General features: G+C 50.2%; 1 protein-coding gene across 1 annotated transcript in view; it reads right to left on the bottom strand.

Annotated features, from left to right (window-relative positions):
* RTEL1 (regulator of telomere elongation helicase 1) overlaps positions 1–24,187 on the bottom strand; it is a 47,209-nt gene extending 23,022 nt beyond the window's left edge. The window contains exons 1-20 of the mRNA XM_054391878.1: positions 24,085–24,187; positions 23,046–23,244; positions 22,050–22,143; positions 21,141–21,222; positions 20,739–20,799; positions 20,034–20,109; positions 18,995–19,079; positions 17,926–17,991; positions 16,845–16,998; positions 16,159–16,197; positions 15,059–15,137; positions 14,077–14,174; positions 13,270–13,325; positions 11,136–11,210; positions 10,381–10,459; positions 6,384–6,516; positions 6,131–6,244; positions 3,740–3,780; positions 2,463–2,548; positions 1,685–1,762 (exon numbers count right to left, since the gene is read on the bottom strand). Coding sequence (XP_054247853.1) covers positions 1,685–1,762; positions 2,463–2,548; positions 3,740–3,780; positions 6,131–6,244; positions 6,384–6,516; positions 10,381–10,459; positions 11,136–11,210; positions 13,270–13,325; positions 14,077–14,174; positions 15,059–15,137; positions 16,159–16,197; positions 16,845–16,998; positions 17,926–17,991; positions 18,995–19,079; positions 20,034–20,109; positions 20,739–20,799; positions 21,141–21,222; positions 22,050–22,143; positions 23,046–23,244; positions 24,085–24,186 — 1,797 coding nt within the window. The 5' untranslated portion in view covers position 24,187. The remainder of the gene's footprint in view (positions 1–1,684; positions 1,763–2,462; positions 2,549–3,739; positions 3,781–6,130; positions 6,245–6,383; positions 6,517–10,380; positions 10,460–11,135; positions 11,211–13,269; positions 13,326–14,076; positions 14,175–15,058; positions 15,138–16,158; positions 16,198–16,844; positions 16,999–17,925; positions 17,992–18,994; positions 19,080–20,033; positions 20,110–20,738; positions 20,800–21,140; positions 21,223–22,049; positions 22,144–23,045; positions 23,245–24,084) is intronic.
* Between the last annotated feature and the right edge of the window lie 1,494 nt (positions 24,188–25,681).

The following is a 25,681-nucleotide window of genomic DNA, read 5'->3' as shown; positions in this document are numbered from 1 at the left end:
TCTTATCCTGGCAGAAACCTGGAAGGGGGGAGGAGCTTCACTCTTATCCTGGCAGAAACCTGGAAGGGGGGAGGAGCTTCACTCTTATCCTGGCAGAAACCTGGAAGGGGGGAGGAGCTTCACTCTTATCCTGGCAGAAACCTGGAAGGGGGGAGGAGCTTCACTCTTATCCTGGCAGAAACCTGGAAGGGGGGAGGAGCTTCACTCTTATCCTGGCAGAAACCTGGAAGGGGGGAGGAGCTTCACTCTTATCCTGGCAGAAACCTGGAAGGGGGGAGGAGCTTCACTCTTATCCTGGCAGAAACCTGGAAGGGGGGAGGAGCTTCACTCTTATCCTGGCAGAAACCTGGAAGGGGGGAGGAGCTTCACTCTTATCCTGGCAGAAACCTGGAAGGGGGGAGGAGCTTCACTCTTATCCTGGCAGAAACCTGGAAGGGGGGAGGAGCTTCACTCTTATCCTGGCAGAAACCTGGAAGGGGGGAGGAGCTTCACTCTTATCCTGGCAGAAACCTGGAAGGGGGAGGAGCTTCACTCTTATCCTGGCAGAAACCTGGAAGGGGGGAGGAGCTTCACTCTTATCCTGGCAGAAACCTGGAAGGGGGGAGGAGCTTCACTCTTATCCTGGCAGAAACCTGGAAGGGGGGAGGAGCTTCACTCTTATCCTGGCAGAAACCTGGAAGGGGGGAGGAGCTTCACTCTTATCCTGGCAGAAACCTGGAAGGGGGGAGGAGCTTCACTCTTATCCTGGCAGAAACCTGGAAGGGGGGAGGAGCTTCACTCTTATCCTGGCAGAAACCTGGAAGGGGGGAGGAGCTTCACTCTTATCCTGGCAGAAACCTGGAAGGGGGGAGGAGCTTCACTCTTATCCTGGCAGAAACCTGGAAGGGGGGAGGAGCTTCACTCTTATCCTGGCAGAAACCTGGAAGGGGGGAGGAGCTTCACTCTTATCCTGGCAGAAACCTGGAAGGGGGGAGGAGCTTCACTCTTATCCTGGCAGAAACCTGGAAGGGGGGAGGAGCTTCACTCTTATCCTGGCAGAAACCTGGAAGGGGGGAGGAGCTTCACTCTTATCCTGGCAGAAACCTGGAAGGGGGGAGGAGCTTCACTCTTATCCTGGCAGAAACTGGAAGGGGGGAGGAGCTTCACTCTTATCCCGGCAGAAAACTGGAAGGGGGGAGCTTCACTCTTATCCTGGCAGAAACTGGAAGGGGGGAGCTTCACTCTTATCCTGGCAGAAACTGGAAGGGGGGAGCTTCACTCTTATCCTGGCAGAAACCTGGAAGGGGGGAGCTTCACTCTTATCCTGGCAGAAACTGGAAGGGGGGAGCTTCACTCTTATCCTGGCAGAAACTGGAAGGGGGGAGCTTCACTCTTATCCTGGCAGAAAACTGGAAGGGGGGAGCTTCACTCTTATCCTGGCAGAAACTGGAAGGGGGGAGCTTCACTCTTAGGATAAAAACGAGACACCCACATTTTATCCTAGGATGAGGTAAAATGTGGGGGCTTCACTTTTACCCTAGCAGAATACGTGGGTAACTTCACTTCTAGGATGGAATGTAGGTGTTTCCCCTTTCATCCTAGCATAAAACGTGGGAGCTTCACCCTCTAACACATCATAGAACAGGAATTTAAACAGAAAAATAGTTCCTGAAAATGTTCTAGGTAGGTGATGCAAACACTCCACCTCTGCAAAGCTTCCTTTGTTCCTGGGTTCCACAAACATGGGCTTCACTTCTTCTATTCTTTTAGCAAGATCATGCTCCTGTGTAACAGAGAAAGAAGGTATCAGAAATGGTCATCTGAAGGCAAGAACCTACCAACAGTGCCCACAAGGAGGGATATGCTCAGGAGTGCTCACCACACACCTCCCTAACGATTTGTTCCTCTCTTGCCAAGCAGAGGAGGAGGCATCAGCCAGCTGCAGTTCTACCAACACTGACTCCTTGCAGCTGGTGCAGCTCAGACACAATACAGATAACAGATCCATTCCTTTCCTTCCCAGCTTGCAAGCTCCCAACACCCATCTCCTAGAGTGCCCCTTTGCAGTGACACCTCTGTCCCAGTGATGACTTTATAAGGAGAAGGATATAAACCAGAACTGTTCAGTCAAGTCTCAGGAGTGACTCAGGTCAGGAGCAGGTACAAAGTGACCCAACAACAGTTACTCATTAGAAATAAAGTAAGAAACGCTGAGGTTGGGACTTTTGTCCCCTCCCTAAGAAGTGAAACACTTTGACCAACTATACTATTAAACCTCTAAAGAGAGAGGTTTGGTGAAATGCAGTGAATTCTGGGATCAGATGAGATGATAGATAAAGATCCTTTTGGGTTTGAACTCCACAAAGTTGGATTTCAGGGCACTGTGATCAAGAGGAAAGAAGCCTGACTTGGGTTTGCCCTTATTAACACAGAAATGTTAATCAGTATGGTTAGACAGCAAAACTACAGAGCAAGTAACGTACTCTCCAGTATTCCAGGCTCTTATCCATGACAGGATAGGATGGGAAGAAGACCAGCATGCCATGTGGGACAACTCGCACCAGGTTACCTGCAACGAGAGAGGCAAGGGCCTGGCTGAGAGGATTCTCACCCTGGGATGGAGCACACAGGCTGCAGAGGAGAAACAACAGCATGGGACCCCTCCAAAACACAGAATCCCACAATGGTTTGGGTTGGAAGGGACCTCCAAAGCTCACCCAGTCCAATCCCCTGCACTCAGCAGGGACATCCTCCACCACAGCAGCTTGCTCACAGCCTTCTCCATTCTCAACTTGAACAGCTCCAGGCATGGGGCCTCAACCACCTCCCTGGGCAACCTGTGGCAGTGTTCCAGCAGCCTCCTGCTGCACAACTTGTTCCTCACATCCAATCTCAATCTGCTCTGCTCTCATTTCAAACCCTTGCCCCTGCTCCTGTCCCTGCAGGCCTTTGCACACAGTCCCTCTGCAGCCTTCTTGTAGCCCTTCAGCTACTGTCAGGCTGCTCTGAGGTGTGCCTGGAGCCTTCTCTTCTCCAGGCTGAACACCCCCAGCTCCCTCAGCGTGTCCTCATGCAGAGGATATCCAGCTCCCTGAGCATTTTCCTGGCCTCCTCTGGACCCTCTCTATCATGTCCATGTCCTTCCTGTATTGAGGGCTCCAGAGTTGGACACAGCACTATTCTGTGCTTCTTAATTTCCCCTTTCAGGCCAAACTGACCACCTCAGAGCTCTCCTCCAACATTTCTACAGTTAACAGATTCCTTTCAATCCCAAGTGAGACAAACTACACAAATGTTATTCTTTTCTCCTCACACAGTGAACTGTTCTGGCTCTATGCTATGTGCAAGACCACCAGAACAAAAAATGCTTACTTCAGGCAGGCTTGACACAGAGCCTTTAAAAACATCACCACAAGCTGGACTGAGGTCTTGTGATCCTTAATTGCTCTGCAAATGTTTGGCTGCATCATCTCTGTGCACTGAGTTTCCAGCTTATGCCACTTTCTGATCATGTTTGAGAACCACAGTTTGGACCCAAACCTAAACACCAGGCAATAAAAATGAATCCCAGACCTGGAAACATCCAAGCAAGGACTCCAACTCCTTTTTGCATGCAATAACAGGAGCTTTGGTTAAGCAAAGCAGACAGCATTCAGATATGCAAAACCAGCCTTCACCTTTCTCTGTTCTGACCTCTTCACCATTCCTTCTAGAAGGTTTCTAAAATTCCCATTTCTGACTCCCCCCACACTTCACTTACCAACTGTTTTCCCCAGAGAAGATAAATAATCCTCTGAAAACCTACAAAGAAATAAAAATCAAGAACATCATTGTGTTTCCTCTGCTGTTTTTCATACCTACTGAGCTCCTCTGATATGCAGCTGACAGGGGCAATCCATGCTCCTGGCTGCCCTCCTGCCAGGGAACCACCCTGACCAAGGACAAGAGGTCACTAATAGTGTGACAACACACTGCTAGTAAATATTACAGCAGCCAGAACCCCAGCATGGTTGGGGCTGAGAAGGATCTCTGGAGCTCATCCAGTCCAAGCCCTGCTCCAGCAGGGCACCCACAGCAGCTTGCCCAGGAGCACAATGGCCAGGGGGGGCTGGAAGCTCTCCAGAGAAGGAGACTCCACAACCTCTCTGGGCAGCCTGCTCCAGGGCTCTGCACCCTCACACCAAACAAATTTCTCCTCATGGAACCTCCTGGGTTCCACTTTGTGCCCATTGCCCCTTGTGCTGTCCCTGGGCACCACTGAGCAGAGTCTGGCCCCAGCCTGTTGCCCTCCACAGCTCCTTTAGCTCTTGCTGAGCATTGCTGAAATCCCCTCTGGGACTGCTCTTCTCCAGGTTCTCAGCCTTTGCTCCTCACAGAGCTGCTCCAGCATCCCTCAGCATCTCTGTAGCCTCTGCTGGGCTCTCTGCAGTAGTTCCCTGTCTCTCTTGGCCAGGGCAGCCCAGAACTGGCCACAACACTCCAGCTGTGTCTTCACCTGGACACCAGCATTATTTTTAGCTCTGAGGATGACTTGAACTTCCCTATCATCACAGAAGGAACAAGTGGAAATGGACAGCCCCAGGAGTTTGCTGAGTAATGACAACACCTGGAGGCTGCAAGTTCTGCCAGAAGCCTGCAGAGCTGCTGCCAAGCCTGACTAACCTAGCAACAAACAGTTAATGAATGGGGTGGGGGGAGGCTGCAAGGGCAAGGAGGATGAATTGGGTTGCTATTCAGTTACTTACTGGTGCCATAAACCTAGCTCTACAATAAACTGTTGGTTTCTCCCAACCCTCACTGCAGTCACCTCCTTCCTCATGTCTTTATGTTTCTTTGCATTCTGTTTTCCAAGGAAATTTACATATGGTGGTTAAAAAAAAAGGGAGGGAACATTTTTTTTTATAGGACTATAAATACCCTAGAGATGTTGTCAAAGCAAAGCCAAGGCTGTGAATTCCCTTCTTCCAAGATGTTCTAGTCCTTAAGCAGGGGTGGATCCCCAATCTTCCGCCTACAAGTGACAGTTTCCTCACTAACACCACTGCAATGGCACACCAAGGTTTACAAGGTGAGAAACACAGGCTGAGGGGTTTCCAGACTTCTTCTCTGTAAAAATTTATTACAATTGCTGAGTCCCTTCCCACTTCTGCAGAAGAGGGAACAGTTTCCCACCTTTTTTTTTTTTGTTGTTTGTTTTCAGTGAATGGTCTCTGAGTTGAGTTGAAGGTTGGACTGGATGATCTGAGAGGGCTTTTGCAACCCAAACAATTTTAGGGTCTCATGTTTGCTGCAGGGCAGCCAAAATAATTGCTTTGAGGAGATGTTACCTCTGAACACTCCATTTTCCTAAAGTCTAATGGGGCTGAAGGGGAATCCCAGAATGGTTTGGGTTGGAAGGGACCTCCAAAGCTCACCCAGCCCAACCCCCTGCACTCAGCAGGGACATCCTCCACTAGAGCAGGTTGCTCAGAGCCTTCTCCAGCCTCTCCTTGAACAGCTCCAGGCATGGAGCCTCAGCTCCCTCCCTGGGCAACCTGTTGCAGTGTTCCAGCAGCCTCCTGCTGCACAACTTGTTCCTCACATCCACTCTCAATCTGCTCTGCTCTACTTTGAAGCCATTGCCCCTGGTGTCCCTGCAGGCCTCTGCAAACAGTTCCTCTGCAGCCTTCTTGTAGCTCCCTTCAGCTACTGTCAGGCTGCTCTGAGGTGTGCCTGGAGCCTTCTCCAGGCTGAACACTCTCAGCTCCAGCTCCCTTAGCCTGTCCTCATGCAAAGGTGTTCCAGGCTCCTAAGCCTTTCTGTGGCCCTCTTCTGGACTCACTCCAGCCAGTTCATGCCCAGAAGGCCTCTACCAGACCTTAAGTGTATCTCCTGGGTACTGGTTGTGGGAGGAGGTCCTCTTTGGTCTGCTCAGGGCTCTGTTAGTGCACTCAGTGCCCTGACATTTGATACCTTCCAGCTCTCCAGTTCTGAACTGCCAACAGTAGCAGTCAAGGGGTGTTGTTAGCCAGCAGCATGTCCAGACTTGGGCAGTGTCTGTCCAAGAACAGAACTACAGGGACCACTGAATTCACCAGCACCCTCCTGTAAGCAGAGCCCAAAATGCAGAACCCAAGACTTCAAAGCAGAATCCCAGATGGAAGTTCCTTACCTTCTTTCATAGTTAGAAGCAAGCTCAGTTCCATCAGGTCCCTTAGGAATGATCCCAACCCAGAGCTGGTGTTTGCTGATAACGTGAGGATTCTCCAAACAAACAGGAAAAGGGCTAAAAGAAACAAAAGTAAGAGCCCAGACCCTCAGCATGTGATTCTCTACTGGCAACCAGACCAGGAAAATGCCGAGATCAGCCCCAAATAGCAGAGGGCAGGTTGTGCACTGGGTGGTTCACACAGCTGGGTACTTACATCTGCATCTCCATTGTGAATGAGGAGAGGGGGGAGAGAGTCCCACTGGTGAGGATGATGGACCTGACCCCCTGGTGAACCAGCTCCTGCATGCTGTACCCAGGGCTGAAGCACCAATAGCTCAAGGTCTTTCCTGGAGCAAATACAGAGAAAGCACCAAGAAGTCAGGCTGCAAATGGCAAAATTAGAGTAGGACTAAGACATAGCCTCCTGCTTCTGAGCTGCTGGCCAGCACCTGAAGCTAAAACTCCAGAGGTATGGTAGATTCTCCTTTGGTTCTTCCCAGGCTTAATTGCTGAAACCTGGAGGGCTGCATGCAGCTCTGGAGCCCTCAGCACAGGAAGGACATGGACCTGCTGGAGAGGGTCCAGGAGGCCAGGAAAACGCTCAGGGAGCTGGAGAACCTCTGCATGAGGACAGGCTGAGGAAGCTGGGGGTGTTCAGCCTGGAGAAGAGAAGGCTCCAGGCACACCTCAGAGCAGCCTGACAGTAGCTGAAGGGCTGCAAGAAGGCTGCAGAGGGACTGTGTGCAAAGGCCTGCAGGGACAGGAGCAGGGGCAAGGGTTTGAAATGAGAGCAGAGCAGATTGAGATTGGATGTGAGGAACAAGTTGTGCAGCAGGAGGCTGCTGGAACACTGCCACAGGTTGCTCAGGGAGGGAACTGAGGCCCCATGCCTGGAGATATTCAAGGAGAAGCTGGAGAAGGCTGTGAGCAAGCTGCTGTGGTGGAGGATGTCCCTGCTGACTGCAGGGAGTTGGACTGAATGACCTTTGGAGGTCCCTTCCAGACCAGGCTATGATGATGTCAAGGACAACAGGAAGAGAGCACATGGTAGAAGAGCTGCAGAGCAGTGGGATGAAAGACAAAGGACTGAAGTTACTAAAAAAATAAATATCTCCACCCTTGCACTGGCTTGAAAGGAAAAGCAGCGCTGCTCCATGGGGAATTTCCAGTGGCTATAAACCTTTCACCTAAACTTTCTACTTTCCCCACAGTCAGCTGCCAAAACTTTCAGCTTCTGTGGGATGTGGATATATAAAGTGTGTAGAAAATCTGGCAAACCACAACTTATCCATAGAGAGGTTCCAAAGAAACAGGGATAAATCACACTAATCACTTGCTTGCTCAGCTCCTAGTTGTACCGTCACTGGTCTGACTGAAAACTTACCAGAGGCAAAGGAAGGAGGGAGTGAAGCAATCCTGCTTCAGGAACGTAAACAGGAGGTTTGTTTCTGGTTCTTTTGGGATTCAGATAGAAAATAACAGCTATAAAAGAAAATTCTGCCCCTTGAGTCTGCTCTGCTGAGACCCCACCTCCAGTCCTGCCTCCAGTTCTGGTGTCCCCATTACAAGAGCACCATAGAGCTGGGGGAATGAGTCCAACAAAGATGCTCCAAGGGCTGGAGCAGCTCTGCTGTGAGGCCAGGCTGAGGGAGCTGGGGGTGTTCAACCTGGAGAGGAGAAGGCTCCAGGAGGATCTTAGAGCTGCCTGCCAGTACCTGAAGGGATCCTACAGGAAGGCTGCAGAAGGACTTTTCATGAGAATGTCTAGAGACAGGACAAGGGGGAATGGACTGAAGCTGAGGCAGAGCAGGGTCAGACTGAAGCTGGGGAAGAAGTTCTTCAGTGTGAGGGTGGTGAGACTCTGGAACAGGTTGCCCGGGGAGGCTGTGGATGAGGCCTTCAGCAGCTGAGTCCAGTTGAGAGGTGTCCCTGCCCACAGTGGGGAGGTTGGAGTGGACAAGCTCTGAGGTCCCTTCCAACCTGAGCCATTCCATGACTCTGTGATGATGCCATGGAAGCCAACATGCAGCAGCCATGCACTCTGTGCACATGTCTGAGATGCATATGCTGCAAAGGTTCTGCTTCCAACAGGGAGCTGCCAGCTCCAGGAAATCCCCACAGCTCCCTGCCCACTGACTCACTCCCTGCTAAGAATTATATGGGAATGTTTATTTTAAGATAAAGGTGTCTCCTTCCACCTCATCTGGGCAAATCTATCCAGATGATGTTCCAAGTCTGCAAGAATCACATTCCAAAAAGTGAGGAAATTCCTTCTCCCCACTTCACACTAAGAGCTGCTGCAGATGACAGCTCAAACCTGTGCAGGGATGGAACACTGAGGATCTACAGACAAGAGCAAAGTCACTCATGTCAGAAGCCTGCAAAAATTCCAGTATAAAAACAACTGTGCTGATGGAGGATGGCCTGGAGGAATCATCTAGGCTAGGAAAGACCTTTGAGTCCAAGCCTTAACCCAGCACTGCCAGGTCACTACTAAACCATGGACCTCAGTCCCACATTTCCATGGCTTTAAGTATGTCCAGGGATGATGATTTGACCCTAAGCAGCCTGGGCTAGACCTTGACAACCCTTGAAGGAGAAGAAATTGTTCCTCATGTCCAACCTAAACCTCCCCTGGTATAACTTGAGGCCATTTCCTCTTGTTACTAAAAAGAGGAGCCCAACCCTCACTTGGCTCCAACCTCCTCTCAGGGAGTTGTAGAGAACTCCAACCACTCACTATCTGCTTGGTCACTGTTCAGTATGAAATACTTCCCTCTGTAACCAGGGGAGGTTCAGCTTGGACAGCTGATGAGAGAGCCTCTCAGCAGCCTGAGGAGAGAGGAATCTCCTCCTTGTCAAAAGCATTTACAGGCTTAGCAGCACTCATTCTGTGCTGGACACAGTCACTCAGAAACAGAGCTGACATGAGGACTACAGAACATTCCTGGAGCCCAAGGTCAGTCCCCAAGGAGGCTTTCCCTTCCCTGGGTTGGTGTGAAGGTTTTCTCTATCCCAACACAAGTGACTACTCCAGCAGAGATGATTCTCCTTGACTGGAATAACTGCAGTAGAACTCCAGCTGTGCACAAAGTAGGTGCAAGGATGTCCTCTACTAGACATGAGGAGGAAATTCTTCCCCACAAGGGTGGTGAGGCACTGGAACAGGTTGTCCAGAGAAGCTGTGGAGGCTCCAAGTATGGAAGTGTTCAGAGCCAAGTTGGATGGGGCCTTGAGCAACTGCTCTAGTAGAAGGTTCATAGATTCATAGAATGGGTTGGGTTGGAAAGGGCCTCAAAGACCATCCAGTGCCAACCCCCTGCCATGGGCAGGGACACCTCCCACCAGCCCAGGTTGCTCAAGGCCTCATCCAGACTGGCCTTGGACACCTCCAGGGAGGGGACATCCACAACCTCCCTGAGCAACCTGTGCCAGTGTCTCCCCACCCTCACTGGAAATAATTTCTTCCTCATCTCCAGTCTCTCTCTTGCTTCAATCCACTCCTCCTCATCCCATCACAATATCCCTATCAGGGGATTGGAACCGGATGATCTTTAAGGTCCCTTCCAATCCAACCCATTCTGTGGTTGCATGGTATTGAGCCTTCTGATGTCACCTCCTCTTCAGAAGCTACTATAGAAGGGAAAAGTATCTCTTCCACTCATTGTATCCATAACAGAGCCACACCTGCAAACAAAACTGCAGAACACCTGCAAACGCTCCCAACATGTCTAAAACTTCATGTCCCAAAGCCTCAACCTACCCTGTTCTAGAGAAGAAAAAAAAAAAGTGTTGTGGGGCAACAGTAATGCTCAGATGGCAACCAAGAAGCTCTACAACCAAAGTTCTGAGTGGAGGAAAAAAGTCCTTCCCAATCTCACACCTGCTGATGGTTTTAACTTGGAGCATGGCAAAAAAGCAGCTTCAGCATGGAGTGAAGGCTCTCCAGCACTGTGAGGAACACTGCTGTGACATTTGGGGGTTAGAACTTTTTGCTCCCCTGAGTTACGTTTAGCCCTTTACTCCTCAGAGTCATTTGTACCATTTAAGATAACACAGAGGCTACTTCCCTCTCCAAAACCTGCCTGGTCACAGCTGGAACACAGACTGGGAGCTCTCCAACTGCCTTCTCTGATCTGAATCAGAAAGGAGCAGGTAAGTGGTTTTCAACCCAGCTTTTGTAGGAGCCTCCCCAAGACAGAGTGCTGTACCTTCTTTTTTTGCAGATGAAGTCCAGAGATCTGTCCTCTCTTTCTTTTTCTCACTGCTGTTACCCAGGTGAATGTGGACCTGGAGGGAAAGGAACCTTTCTGAAGATGGCTACAGGAATGAGCTTGCACCTCAGCCCTCAGGAGAGCCAGCCCATAGTAAGGGTCCTTCATGTACTCACTGTCACTGTTGGAGTGTTACTAAGGTCAGAGTCTCCTCCCCCTTCCTTACCTTCTCCCCTGCCTTGCCTTCTCCCCAACTCCTTGCCTTCTCCCTCCCTTCTCCCCCTTCCTTAGGTCATGAAAGGTAACTTTCAGATCCAATTCAGACCTGGTCCCTAAAGTTCACTGTAGCAATACAGCCCCCAAGTCCCAATCTCTAAATGAACTAGAAGGACCTGGGGTGGGGGCAGGTTCATTGGCTCTGCTGTGTGGAACTGTCCTGCTCCTGACCAGCCAGGAGGCACCAGAAGGATGAGAAAAGGTTGCTAAAGAAAAATAGGAAGGTAAATAACAAAATTCTTTCATTTGGAAGTGCCAGAGCCCTGGAGCAGACTGCCCAGAAAAATTGTGGAGTCTCTCTGGAGAGCTTTCAACCCCCCCCGGCCATTGTGCTCCTGGGCAAGCTGCTGTGGGTGCCCTGCTGGAGCAGGGGTTGGACTGGATGAGCTCCAGAGCTCCCTTCCAACCCCTACCATGCTGAGATTAAACCCAGTGATAAAAAAACCCCAACAAGTGTAGGAGACAGCATACCATACCTTGTAGTATTTGGATATCAACTGATGTGGCTTGAAACCTGTTATGCCTTCTGGGGGATCAATGCTGAACACTGTCTGGAAAATGGATGTAAACAAAGGGAAAGATTCAACAACTGCTTCCAGCAAAGCCTCTCATGGAGCTCTGCACTGAGAAGTATCTCCACTAAAGGCAGTGCTGAGATGACTACACCTCCTTGCTCCTGTTATTAAGGTTAAGTACAGACAGAGAAACTTGAATAAGTAAATTTTTGACAGGCAGCTCCTGCTCACCACAGGGCTGACTGGACCAAAAGAAAGCAAGGCAGTGGCTGAACCTTGGAATCAGAGAATGGTTTGGGATGGAAGGGACCCCACCCTCTCCTGATCTCCAACCCAACTCTCCCATGGCACCACCATTTCCTGCTTAGTGCAGGGGGTTGGGCTGGATGACCTTTGGAGGTCCCTTCCAACCCAGACCACTCTGATTCTGTGACCACGGAATTTCTTGCATCAATGTCTGAATCCCCTTTTTTATAGACACAAACAAATAAAAATCCTTAAACCCCAATCAGAAAGCAATGATTAACACATGAAAACATCACCACTGTCAGCAGCCACCTACTGAAGTTGAAGGGGGGGGGGGAGAAAAAATTTTTTTAATCCAAAATAAACCCTACAAGACCTTTCCCACTGTCAGGAAAAGATCTGATTCAACCTAACACCCAGTAACCAGGCCAGGATGGTGGTGAATCTGAAATCAAATTCTAGGAAGAAGTGAATTTAATCAGAGGCCTCAGCAGTCTGCAATCTGTAACACAACAGCTAAGAGGCAGTTCTGTTTGTTTCAACTTTCAAGCTGTCCAAACATTATCCCCTTCTTGAGCATCACTCAAGAATATCAGAGCTTGGGCCAACTTCAGAGAGAAGCTAGGAATGGACTTGCAGGCCCCCGGCTCACTGCAGCTGCTTCTCATTGTCTGGTGCCTATGTTTTGGGTTTTCACCATGGAATGGTTTGGGTTGGAAGAGACCTTTAAAGGTCATCCAGTCCTGCAGCCAGCAGGGACATCTGCAACCAGAGCAGGTTGCTCAGAGCTCCAAACAGCCTGACCTGCAGTGGTGCCAGGGATGGGGCAGCTCCCACCTCTCTGGGCATCCTGGGCACAAGGAGAAGACAGAGCACCATGTGGGACCCTACCAGTGTCACATTCAGCTCCTGGGGCCCTAAAGAAATTTTTTTTTAATAAATTAAATTACCAATTGAAAAACCAAACAGTTTCAGTCTGGGTTGTATTTCTTTGTGTGTTCCTGGGTTTTCATGGGGTGTTTTTGTTTGGTTTGGGTCTTTTGGTTTTGTTGGATGGTTTTTGTCTGGTTTTGGCTTTTGTTTTGTTTGTTGACTGGGTTTGGGTTTGTTGACTGGTGGCTAGTTGGGATTTGGCTTTGTGTTGGTTGTTTGTTTTCCCTTCATTTCCCTAGAAGATCTCATATTCCCCAAACAGCTGCTAGATGGAAAGTCAGCTCAGTAACTCAGCTCCACCTGGTGGAGGCTACACACAGACATATTTAAATCAAGCATCTCCAAAAAGAGGACCTTGGAACTGTAAAACAACACCACCTGAGTATAAAAATCAGAGTAGAGCATCCCACTGGGCAACAGCTTCCTCCTCAAACCCCCACCTGCTTCCATCACTGCACACAATCACAGAATGGGTTGGGTTGGAAGGGACCTCCAAAGCTCACCCAGTCCAATCCCCTGCACTCAGCAGGGACATCCTCCACCACAGCAGCTTGCTCACAGCCTTCTCCATTCTCAACTTGAACAGCTCCAGGCATGGGGCCTCAACCACCTCCCTGGGCAACCTGTGGCAGTGTTCCAGCAGCCTCCTGCTGCACAACTTGTTCCTCACATCCAATCTCAATCTGCTCTGCTCTCATTTCAAACCCTTGCCCCTGCTCCTGTCCCTGCAGGCCTTTGCACACAGTCCCTCTGCAGCCTTCTCATAGTCCCCTGCAGCTACTGTCAGGCTGCTCTGAGGTGTTCCTGGAGCCTTCTCTTCTCCAGGCTGAATAAAATGGATCCCATCTCTTTCCATGGTTTTAAACCCAATTCTTCTATCCTTCAGCCATAAACAGGAGCAGTGTTAATTGCTTACCTGGATAATATCTGAGAGCTTGTGCAATCCAGATGTATTGACAAACAGCCCAGTACCTAGAGAGAGGAACACAGCATTACAACCCCAGCACAGCTCCATAGCTGAACAGCACAACACTCCAAAAACAGCTTCAAAACATGACTCCAACAAATCCATTCTTTCAAGTTCCTCATCATTATGCAGGAGGCCACAAAGCTTGCACTCCAGAGGAAATGTCATGGCTCTGATGTGTTGGGAATCTGTCACCTGAGACAGTGACAACCTCCTTATGGCTCCTCTACATGAAAAATTGACTCAAAGAATGGTAGAGGTTGGAAGGGACCTTGAAAGATCATCCAGTCCAACTTCCCTGCTAAAGCAGGACCACCTAGGGCAGGTCACACAGGAGAGGAAGAGCCAAGAACATAGGAAAAACAGTGGAGGAGAGATTCTGGCCACCAACTGAAATGAGAGAAGAGCAGGTTGAGATGGGATGTGAGGGACAAGTTGTGCACCAGGAGGCTGCTGGAACACTGCAACAGGTTGCCCAGGCAGGGAGCTGAGGCCCCATTCAAGGTGAGGCTGGAGAAGGCTGTGAGCAAGCTGCTCTAGTGGAAGATGTCCCTGCTGAGTGCAGGGGGGTTGGACTGGATGACCTTTGGAGGTCCCTTCCAACCCAAACCATTCTGTGATTCTCTAACCTTTTCAAAGCTTCCTAATTTCCATCTGAAGAAAGCAGCCTTTCTCCTCTTTCCCCTGAGCATGTCAAAACTTCTAATTACTTCCACTGCAGATAAGTTTGGAGTCAAACTAAACCTTGACACTCACGACTTGAGAGGTACTGTAGGATCTGCTCCAGAGACTCCAAGAGTGAGGATTTAGTCTGGAATGTGATTTGGGCTTGTGCAAACAGATCAAAGATGTAACTGCAAGGAAAGGCATAAGTGGGTAAATACCATGAAGAATCAGCTGGCCATCACCCTCTCCTCTTTAAGAGCAATTTCACCATCCAGTAGAAAGTATGATCTTGGCTCCACAGGAAAGAACAACTCCCAGGAATCAGAAGGATTTTATTAAAGCATCAGGTAATACTGAGATGACAGAAAGGGTACTGACCTCAGCCTGCCTTGTCCACATTTCCCCACAAAAAACACAACTGCTCCTTTGCAAACACATTCAGCATGCAGCTTCCTTCCAAAGGACACCCAAGGGCATTAGTTTAGAAATCTAGAGAGCTCTGAGCTACCCCAAAACTAAGCAGCGTTTAAATGGTGATGCAAACTTAAAAGCAGCACAATGAGGAGCTGCTTCCATTTCAAAGTAACTGGTGAGCATAAACCCAGCACAGGGTTTGCCACTTGGCAATTATTGTTAAAGGAAGTTCCATCAGAAATCATACGAAGTGAAGAAAAGAGAGCTAAGGAAACCCCAAAACTGGAACAAATACTATTGCTGTACAGCAGAATTGTCCAGCCCCAGAGTCACCCTGTAGGGGTTGGAAGGGAGCTCTGGAGCTCACCCAGTCCAAGCCCTGCTCCAGCAGGGCACCCACAGCAGCTTGTCCAGGAGCACAATGCCCAGGGGGGGTTGGAAGCTCTCCAGAGAAGGAGACTCCACAACCTCTCTGGGCAGCCTGCTCCAGGGCTCTGCACCCTCACACCACACAAGTATCTCTACATGGAAGCTCCTGAGCTCCACTGAGTGCCCACTGCCCCTTGTCCTGTCCCTGGGCACCACTGAGCAGATCTAGCACACTGGAAGTTGCTGCACTTTTATTACATCAACTTACTATTAAAGAAATGAGATTTACCTTCCCTCTTTGGTGATTCCAGTGTCATCAGGTGACAGCTCCACTGCATCAATGGCACTTTCCAGCTGCAGAAGAATTTCTTTAGGAGAATCAAGATGGGGGAAAGAAAGTTAAGAGTTGACAACAACTCACTTCTGGGACACATCTGAGGCTCTTTTTCAGGTGCAGTTTCTTACAAAGGCTGTTAGCACAGGCAGTAACCTGGCTGGGTTGGAAGGGACCTCCAAAGGTCACCCAGTCCAATCCCCTGCACTCAGCAGGGACATCTCCACCACAGCAGCTTGCTCACAGCCTTCTCCAGCCTCACCTTGAACAGCTCCAGGCATGAGGCCTCAACCACCTCCCTGGGCAACCTGTTGCAGTGTTCCAGCAGCCTCCTGCTGCACAACTTGTTCCTCACATCCAATCTCAATCTGCTCTGCTCTCATTTCAAACCCTTGCCCCTGCTCCTGTCCCTGCAGGCCTTTGCACACAGTCCCTCTGCAGCCTTCTTGTAGCTCCCTGCAGGTACTGGCAGGCTGCTCTGAGGTGTGCCTGGAGCCTTCTCTTCTCCAGGCTGAACACCCCCAGCTCCCTCAGCCTGTCCTCAGAGGTGCTCCAGCCCCCTGAGCATTTTTGTGGCCTCCTCTGGACCCTCTCTATCATGTCCATGTCCTTCCTGTAATTTCCTAGACACCATCTCTAAAACTCCATGTTGAATTTGTATGACCTCAGCTCAGCTGAGGCTGTTGAGCTCTTCTCTATAGGAAAGTTGTTCTTGGAAATGCTTTGTAATCATCATCCATCTCAAGCTCTTGCTAGGAACTTTCTGTAGCATCATGTTCTTGCAGCAATGTGATGCAAGTGACAATTGCAGCACTGATAGGATTAGAATATGAGAGGACTTCCAGCACAGAAGGAAGTAATGAACTCATCTGCCAAATGAAGCATTTTAGGGGAAATCTCTCCATTCCTGGGAAAAAATAACCCTGCAATTTAAACATTCCACCACAATTCCTAGATTTCTCAGAATCCCAGCAGTGTTACAGGAAGGTGAGTGATAGTTGCTGAGCTCTGGAAGCTGTTTCATCTACGATTTCTGAGACCAAAAGGAAACCTACTCTTGATCTTTGCTATATCTTCAAGCTCCATGTCCAGCCCTGTTGAAGAAAGGAAAGATTTCAACAGGGATGTTTCACAGACTCACAGAATGGTTTGGCTTGGAAGAGACCTCAAAGGTCATCCAGTTCTAACCCCCTGCCACAGGCAGGGACACCTCCCACCAGCCCAGGTAGCTCAAGGCCTCACCCAGCCTGGCCTTGAACACCTCCAGGGAGAGGGCATCCACCACCTCCCTGGGCATCCTGTGCCAGTGTCTCCCCACCCTAACTCTAAACAATTTCTTCTTAATCTCCAGGCCAAATCTCCCCTCATTGACTTTAAACCCATTCCCCCTCATCCTACCAAAACAAGCCTTGTAAAAAGGTCCCTTCCCAGCTTCTTGGAGGCCCCTTTCAGGAACTGGTTTCCTAGCTACTTCATTACTAGTTTCCTTATGGCTCTCCAGAAATGGAGGCTAGAGCTGTGTACAAAACAAGAAATCTTTTGTACTCCACTCCCTGCTCTCTTCCATGACCCCTCAGGTCATCCTGATGGGGCCAAGTCATTTTTACCTGTCTGGCAGTGATTATTCACTAATTTATCTATTTATGAGATTAAATTTTCCAGCAATTGCTAGGAAAAATTGGGTTCCAGTTCTCAGCCTCTAATGCAAGGGGAACAGCAGGGTTTGTGGTTGTCAGCACACCTGAAGTGGCCAAGTCCATGTTGAACTCAGCATTGATTTCATTCTGCTGCACAACTTTGGCTTGGTCTTCCAGCACAACACTGAGAGCATCCACTGCTGAAGCCAGGTCATAGGGGGTCAAGTCAAAAGATGCTGACTCCTCACACAATTTCTCCTAAAACAAAGAATGAAGCATTACTTGGACAGGTGATAAAGCCCAGATGACCAAGCTTGATTTCCCTTCTGATCTGCATTTTAGAGACACCTGAAGACTTTGACTTCATCACTAAGCATTCCTTGTTCTGAACTGGAGAAACAGATTTTACCTCTTCCATACCACAGAGGCTCCAAAGCTGCTGAGGGGCCTGGAGCAGCTCTGTGAGAGGCAAAGGCTGAGAGCCCTGGGGCTGAGAGCCTGCAGAAGAGCAGCCCCAGAGGGGAGATGAGCAATGCTCAGCAAGAGCTAAAGGAGCTGTGGGGGGCAAGAGGCTGGGGCCAGACTCTGCTCAGTGGTGCCCAGGGACAGCACTAGGGGCAATGGGCACAAAGTGGAACCCAGGAGGCTCCATGAGGAGAAATTTGTTTGGTGTGAGGGTACAGAGCCCTGGAGCAGGCTGCCCAGAGAGGTTGTGGAGTCTCTTTTTCTAGAGAGCCATTGTGCTCCTGGGCAAGCTGCTGTGGGTGCCCTGCTGGAGCAGGGGCTTGGACTGGATGAGCTCCAGAGGTCCTTTCCAACCCTCAGCATACTGATGCTTGTGGAGTTTAAGCTGTGGAGATGTGGTGCTGAGGAACACAGTTTAGTGGTGACCTGGCAGTGCTGGGCTGAGGGTTGGACTTGGTCATCTTAAAAGGACTCTTCCAACCAAAACAATTCCTCATTCCTCTGGGAAAGTGATTCTATAAATCTGGAGATTCACCCATCAGGAGGAAACCATCCCAGCAGTGTCAAAGGACTGAAAATGAAACTACAAAGAAGCAAGAAATGTTCATGATGATTAACATGAACTGAAAGAGCTGAGCAGACTTCAAAGGCTGCTTGCAGCAGGGCATGGCTCTGTGTTTCTCTTCGGCTGAGGCCTGGCACAGAGCAGGGACAGCTTACCACATTGTGAGCTTCATCAAGGATCACCACAGTCCCCTTCAGGTCTAAGTTGTGTGATTTACGGCTCTGAAGGGAGAAAAAAGGACAATGAGGGAATGGAGAAAAAAAAGCCACAAGGAGAGAGATTTGATGGACTGAGAAACTGGCTCATGAGACAGGCTTGGGCTGTGGCTACCTAAACCATAATCAAAGGTTGGCTGTGTCTGAAATGAAGGTGCTAAAATGAAACATGAAAAGGTGTATGGAGGTCACAACTGATACTGTGAGAAAGAACAAAAGCAGCTGTGCCACACTAGGGTGCAACAAGCTCAGCAGTGGTGACTGCAGCCCCTGGTTAGACTGCTGGGATGTGGGGGGAGATGGGGGTGGATCAGAGGGGTTTGCCTTGGGCTTGGGATTTAGAATCACAGAACTGTTTCAGCTGGAAGAGACCTGCAAAGGTCATCCAGTCCACCCCCCTGCAGTCAGCAGGGACATCCCTCTACCAGAGCAGCTTGCTCACAGCCTTCTCCAGCCTCAGCTTGAACAGCTCCAGAGATGGGGCCTCAACTCCCTCTCTGGGCAACCTCTTGCAGTATTCCAGAACCCTTACTTCCATGTTCTAAAAATCATGCAGCTGGCTGCAGAAACAAAAATGTCTTAGGATGCATGCAAAAACAGTGCAGTCTGTCAGGGGAGATTTGTGTCCAGGAGCTGAGTATCACCAAAGAACAGCATCACATCCTGCAAAGCTGGGGTCAGGCTCCGAGCAAGCTGCTCTAGTGGAGGATGGCCCTGCTGACTGCAGGGTGGTTGGACTGGGTGGCCTTTGGAAGGTCCCTTCCAACCCAAACCATTCTCTGATTCTATTAAAACCAGCAAAGAACAAAGAATTTGTTAAGTGCTGGAAAGAACACAGAAAACAAACATAAAATGGGATCCTCTCTGCTTCTAAATTCCTACTTGGTTTTGCTCAGGTTTGAAGACTTCTCCCCCCCAAAATGCCTTCACTTGTAGCACATCAGCTCCTCCCAGCTTACCCACTAAAAGATAAACAGAACAGCAGCTGTGTGTGAAAGCAAGCCCTTACCTTTGAGTCTAGCAAATAGTTGTAAGGCATGAAAATGACATCTGCCTGCTGCTTCAGGTTCCGAGAGAGGTAGTAAGGACAAGCTCTGTGTAAAAAAGAAGCCAAAAGGTGACACCTGCAGAGATATTTGGAGTGCTTTCAACATCCCCATGCTGTGTTTGATGCTACAGAAGGCTTCTAAACAACTCAAGGAGTTGAAACTAGCATCTTTGCTTTTAAGTAGATAGTAACCCATCTTCACAGAATCAGAATGGCTTGGGTTGGAAGGGACCTCCAAAGGTCACCCAGCCCAACCCCCTGCACTCAGCAGGGACATCTCCACCAGAGCAGCTTGCTCACAGCCTTCTTCAGCCTCACCTTGAGCAGCTCCAGGCATGGAGCCTCAGCTCCCTCCCTGGGCAACCTGTTGCAGTGTTCCAGCACCCTCCTGGTGCAGAACTTATTCCTCACACCCAAATCTAAATCTGCTCTGCTCACCTGCCTCCATTTGGACTTCAAGCCAAGAAGAGAAGTGAAAAGAAGTGCAGAAAACAGTACCCAGCTGTGCAGATCCACAAAGCAAAAGAAATCAAAGGAGAAAGAGTGGCTTTCATTGCTGTGTTACCATTTCAGCCCTTCAGGCTAGAAAGTGATGGCTGCTCTAGGCTGTTTTATCTCAACAAAGCACTCACTTCACTCAGATCTGAAACAGAGCTGCAACATCACTTTGTTATCTCAGATGATACTGATAGGCTCTGCTCAAGCAAGATCTACAATACTGCTGAGCCTGACTCTGACCTGGTTCAGTCTTTATACAAGGAGGGACTGAAACAAGTTCCTGTGTGACAAAAACTGCAGTAGAAGGACAGGCTTCAGTGCAACATGGCTTTGCTGGAAGCTGTCTCTGCAACCTCTTTAGCTCCTCTGCTTTGCTCTCATCATTGTTCTGCTGCTTTTGTGCATCTCAAGGCCATACCAAGCCATTAACAGAAGTGAGCAGAGGAACAGTTTGCACTGTTTTCACAAGCAAGGGGGAGGAAGGTCACAGGGGCTCATTTACCTGTGCTTGCTTCCATTTTTAACCAAGTCTTCAATATCCATGATTGATTTCATCAGTTCTTTATCTGTACTCTTCTCTGTGAAAAGAAAAGCACATTGCAACCACACATCATCTTGGTTAAAGCAGCACACAAAGGTTTGTGGTTACTCTGATCACTCCTCTCAGCCACTTCTGGACATCTCATTCTTCCAAGGTATGAACACTGAGCACAACACAAAACATAGCAGATTCAGAGAATGGCTGGAGCTGGAAGCATCCTGAAAGGTCATCTAGTTCCAAACCCCTGTCACAGGCAAGGACACCTCCCACTAGAACAGGCTGCTCAAGGTCTCACTCAACCTCATTTTGAATGCTTCCAGGCTTGGAGCCTCCACAACTTCTCCAGGCAACCTGTTCCAGTGCCTCACCACCCTCATGGGGAAGAATTTCTTCCCAGTGTCTAACCTAAACCCAACTTCTTCCACTCTGAAGCCATCACCCCTCATGCTGTCACTCCATGCTTCTGCAACAAGTTCCTCTCCAGCTCTCCTGAAGCCTCCTTCCAACACTGGAAGGTTGCTCTAAGGTTCCCTTGGAGCCCTCTCTCTAGACTGAACAAGCCCAACTGTCACAGCCTATCCTCAGGTTCAAGCAGCTCTTCCCAACTTCTCTGTCTGGCAGATTTGTCTCCAAAAGCCAGGGCTTGACTTTCCCTCCCCAGCTCACCTTCCACGTTGTTGTAGAAGTGACAGGCACGACTCATCACTTTGGTCCTGCACATGTAGATCTGTAACAGAGAGAGTTCAGCCAAGAGCAGCACAACTGCCAAGCACTGAAAGGTGTCTTAAGGCTTGAAGAGCTATTACTGCTGTGCAATACCAGCTAATGAATAAATGCTAATTACTCTCTCAGTTTTACAATCCCACATCCCTCTGCCAACCTGAGAAGTTCAACTATCTTTTATGCAGCACAGAAGACTCAGAAGTCAGATTACATTTTGCCACAAGGACTTCTCAAAGCAGTAATCACAGAATGGTTTGGGTTGGAAGGGACCTTCAAAGGTCATGCAGTCCAAAACAAAACACCTCCACATTCTACCTCTGCCTGCCTTCCAGCATCTCTTCTCACCTGCATGTGGTTGCTCTCCAGCCTCTTCACTTCAGGATTGATGCAAAGCTGTTCTCTGGAACCCAAAACACAGATTTTTGGCCTGTTCAAACAGAATACACAAGATTGATATTAAAAACAAGGCAGAAAAGGACACAGTTGCTGCTGGATGAGAAGCTGGACATAAGCCAACAGTGTGAGCTTGCAGCACAGAAGGTCAATGGCAGCCTGGGCTGCATCTAAAGCAGTGTGGCCAGAGATGGGAGATGTGTGTGCCCCTCTGCTCTGCTGAGACCTCACAGGGAGAATGCTCAGGGGGATGGAGCAGCTCTGCCCCAAGGATAGGCTGAGGGGGCTGGGGGTGTTCAGTCTGGAGAAGAGAAGGCTCCAAGGCAGACGTAAGAGCAGCCTGACAGTAGCTGAAGGGCTACAAGAAGGCTGCAGAGGGACTGTGTGCAAAGGCCTGCAGGGACAGGAGCAGGGGCAATGGCTTCAAACTACAGCAGAGCAGATTGGGATTGGATGTGAGGAACAAGTTGTGCAGCAGGAGGCTGCTGGAACACTGCCACAGGTTGCCCAGGGAGGGAGCCAAGGCCTCATGCCTGGAGCTGTTCAAGGTAAGAAGGGAGAAGGCTGTGAGCAAGCTCTCTAGTGGAGGATGTCCCTGCTGAGTGCAGGGGATTGGACTGGGTGAGCTTTGGAGGTCCCTTGCAACCCAAACTATGCTAGGATTTCCATGACTGAAGGAGATAAAAATTTGTGAAGTATTAAGAAAACCCAGCCCTAAAGAACTCCAGGTTCAATATAAGCACATGAAAACTACTCTGCACTAGGTAGTAGCTATTTATACATCAATTCAACCAATAACTTCACCAGACTGATTTCTCCACCCTCTCTCTGAACAGAAACCTTCTTCTCAGTTATATTTACCTGTAGACTGTGTTCTTCAGTTCATTAATGACCTGTGTAAGTTGTGAGTGAGTTCTGGAGGCATAGATTATTTTGGGAACATCAGTGTAATAAGCTGCCAAGGAGAAGGGGAGGCAAAAAAAAAAGTCAGGAAAACATAATTAGCATGGAAAGAACTGGAGATATTACCCTCCTCATCCAAATGATGCTATGGAAACAGATTGCCTTGTGGAGACAGCAAGACATTTTGTCATTTGATTATTCACAGACTCAAGAGCTAAATGAGTTTAATGCTCTCAGGAGAAAGTATGTAAAGTAACCTTAAAATCTATTAAAAGATATGAAACTGTTGCTTCAGCTGCCAAACAATGGGTCTGTGATATTCCCACTATTACATATTGTAACAGCTGGATAAAATATGGATATTAAGTGAGGGAGGGGATTCTGCCCCTCTGCTCCATTCTGCTGAGACCCCCCCGCCCTGCAGTGCTGGGGTCAGCTCTGGAGTCCTCAGCACAGAGAGGGACTGCTGGAACAGGGCCAGAGGAGGCCACAGCAATGCTGGGAGGGCTTCTGCTGTGAGGCCAAGCTGAGAGAGTTGGGGTTGTTCAGCCTGGAGAAAAGAAGGCTCCAGAGAGACCTTCTGGTGGCCTTGCAGTGCTCAAAGGGCCCCATCAGAAAGCTGGAGACAGACTTCTGAGCAGGGCCTGCTGGGACAGGACAAGAGGTGATGGTTTCAACTCAAAGAGAGAGATTGAGACTGGAGAGAAGGGAGAAATGTTTGACGCTGAAGGTGGGGAGAGCCTGGCCCAGGCTGCCCAGAGAGGTGGGAGCTGCCCCATCCATGACACCATTGCAGCTCAGGTTGTTTGGGGCTGGGAGCAACCTGCTCTGGTTGGGGATGTCCCTGGGGCGGGGGCTTGGACTGGATGAGCTTGAAAGGTCCCTTCCCACCCAAACCATCCTGTGAAACATTCCTCTATAGCTCCTGTTGAGTACAACCCCCTTGGTGCTTACTTGAGGCATCCTCATCAGTGGCAGCAGTGCCCCAGGAGGACAGAGGTCTGTCAGGGAACAGCTCCCCCCCACCCAGCCGCTGCGCGATCTTCCTGGCTGAGATGGAGTCTCTGAAGTGCTCTCGCCAAGCCAGCGTGGAACACAGCAGGCAGAGGGTCTTGCCTGTCCCTGTGGGACTCTCCAAAATGCCATTTACCTTCTTTAGTGGGAAGGAAGAAGATGAAAAACAAATAATTAATAAGCAATTGGGAGATTCTATAAGAGGACTTTGGGCACTGCTGCACACCTCAAGAGAAACAACCTGGTGAACCTGACCCCACAACAAGTTCATAGAATCCTTTACGCTGGAACAGGCCTTTAAGGTCATTGAGGCCAACCCAGCAGTGCCAGGGCACCACCAAACCAGCTCCATGGCTCTGAAATCCCTCCAGGGATGGGGACTCCACCACTGCCCTGGGCAGCCTGGGCCAACCCTTGACAACCCTCAAGGGGAAAAATTGCTCCTCATGTCCAACCTAAACCTCCCCTGGGGCAACTTGGGGACAAGAGTTCAAAAGACTCCATCTGGCTCCAGCCTCCTTTCAGAGAGCTGTAGAGATAAAAGGTCTCCCATAAGCCTCCCATTCTCCACACTAAACAACCCTACTTCCCTCAGCTGCTCTTCAGAACCTTCCCCACCTTCTCTGCCCTTCTCTGGACTTGCTCCAGCCCCTCAATGTCTTCCTTGGAGTGGCCCAAAACTGAACCCAATATTCAAGGTGCAGCCTCATCAGTGCTGAGGACAGGGGCACAATCACTTCCCTGATTTTGCTGGTCCCACTATTCCTGATACAGACCAAGATGATCCCAACATCCAGATCACTCATGAAGCTATTAAATAGATTTGGACTCAATATTAATCCCTGGGGAATCCCACTCAGGAGTGGCTGCCAGCCTGAGAAAGACTTTTTGACTCCTACCATCTGGGCACAGGCTGTCAGCCAGTTAAAAGTCCTTTTATTAGGGTGAAATAATGTGCAGGAGATACCCTTCCACTGACCTTCTGCAGGCACTCCAGCACCTTTTCCATGTAGACCTTCTGACAAGGGTAGGGCTGGAAAGGGAAATCCACTGTGATGCCATTCAGTGTTAGCCTGGGCATGGCTGCTCCTAAACTACCTGCAACCAAGCAGAGAGCCATTACTTGCCCTGCCAGGAGGAAGCCAGGACCTCAGAGAGAGATGCACAGGAATGGAAGCAAGTCCCTTTCCACCATCAAATGCCGAAAAGCTCAGGGTTTGCCTGAGATTTCAGGACAGGACGTTAGCAGCAGACTGCACCGCAGCCTAGGCAGAAGGCTCTCAGGCACTCGGGGCCCCGCGGTGGCGACCCGACCCGTGACCTCTTGTCTACTCCGAGGCAGACTGAGACACGGTCCCAGGACTTCCAGCCTGCTCTGGGTTGCGTTCCCGAGACCCTCCACTCGCCCCGGCGCGGCCTGGCCCACGTTCTCAGGATCTTCGTCCGCCCCCTCAGACCGCTCGCCCCCCAGCCTCACTCGCGGCATCCCTGCCCGCTCCAATCCCGCCTGGTCCGCACTCCCAGCATCCCCCCGCTCACGAGCCGAGCTCCCGGAAATCCCTACCCGCTCTGGCGCGGCCCGTAACCCCGAGACTCCCCGCCCTGTGCTCCCGGGACCCCGAGCCCAGTCCGCCAGCGCTGACACAGCACCCAAATCACAACCACCTCCCGCTCCACCATTCGGAATCCTCGCGCCCTTATCACGTGCCCCGCAGCCTGGCTTCATGCGTCTGTGCGTCACTTCCGGTGACAAATCTCGCGAGAGTTTTACGGCGCTGCTACGGCAACAGGGGAGGTGGCTGCCCCCCCCGTCATAATGGCGGGGCCTGAGCCTCCGCTGCGGCAACGAGCGGGGCTGGGGCAGCTGATGCCGCCTCCGGTGAAAAGCCGAGGGGCTGTGGGCAAGAGGCTGACCGAGTCCGGTGGCGCTTGGACTCTGCCAAGCCTGGAGGGAAGCGGGACTTGGGCCTGGAGTGAGGCCCTTCCGCCGGTAAACCTGGGGGGGTTCAGCTGGAGGGTCCCCTGCTGCTTCGCTCCTCTGTGCCCGGGATGGAGGCTAAGGCTCGGTCCCAGGAAAGCGGAAGATTTGCCATTTGGTTGCTAAAAATAGCAAAGTGGCTGCGTTTAAGGATGGAAATTTTTACACTAAGAGTGGTGAGACCCCAGCCCGGATTACCCCAGCTGCCCCTTTCCTGGAACCATTGCAGGTCAGGTTGTCTGGGGCTCTGAGGAAGCTGCCCTAGTTGCAGATGTCCGTGCTGACTGCAGAGAAGTTGGACTCGATGACCCTTGAAAGATCCCCCCCAACCCAAACTAGTCAGTGATCCTACGATTTCTTAAGCCTCCCAGCCCTGTTGGGTTCCCCTGGACTGTGTGAGGGCACAGAACTCACATTTCTTCCCATCAAGTGATAAGTGATGCTCTTGACCAGGATTTGTGTCCAGTGGTCTGTGCTGCATATCTGGCATCCCACACTGGTGCTGCATGTAGGAGAAGGACAGAATGCTGCAGGATTCTGTGTTGAAATTCTCATCACTTAGAAGGGTTTCAGTCCATCATGTTGAGCCTTGTAATCT

The sequence above is a fragment of the Indicator indicator genome, chromosome 24 (genome assembly GCF_027791375.1).
Source record: "Indicator indicator isolate 239-I01 chromosome 24, UM_Iind_1.1, whole genome shotgun sequence".
Taxonomy (NCBI): Eukaryota; Metazoa; Chordata; class Aves; order Piciformes; family Indicatoridae; genus Indicator; species Indicator indicator.
Note: the sequence above shows the minus strand (reverse complement) of the source record. Positions and strands in the feature narration are given on the sequence as shown.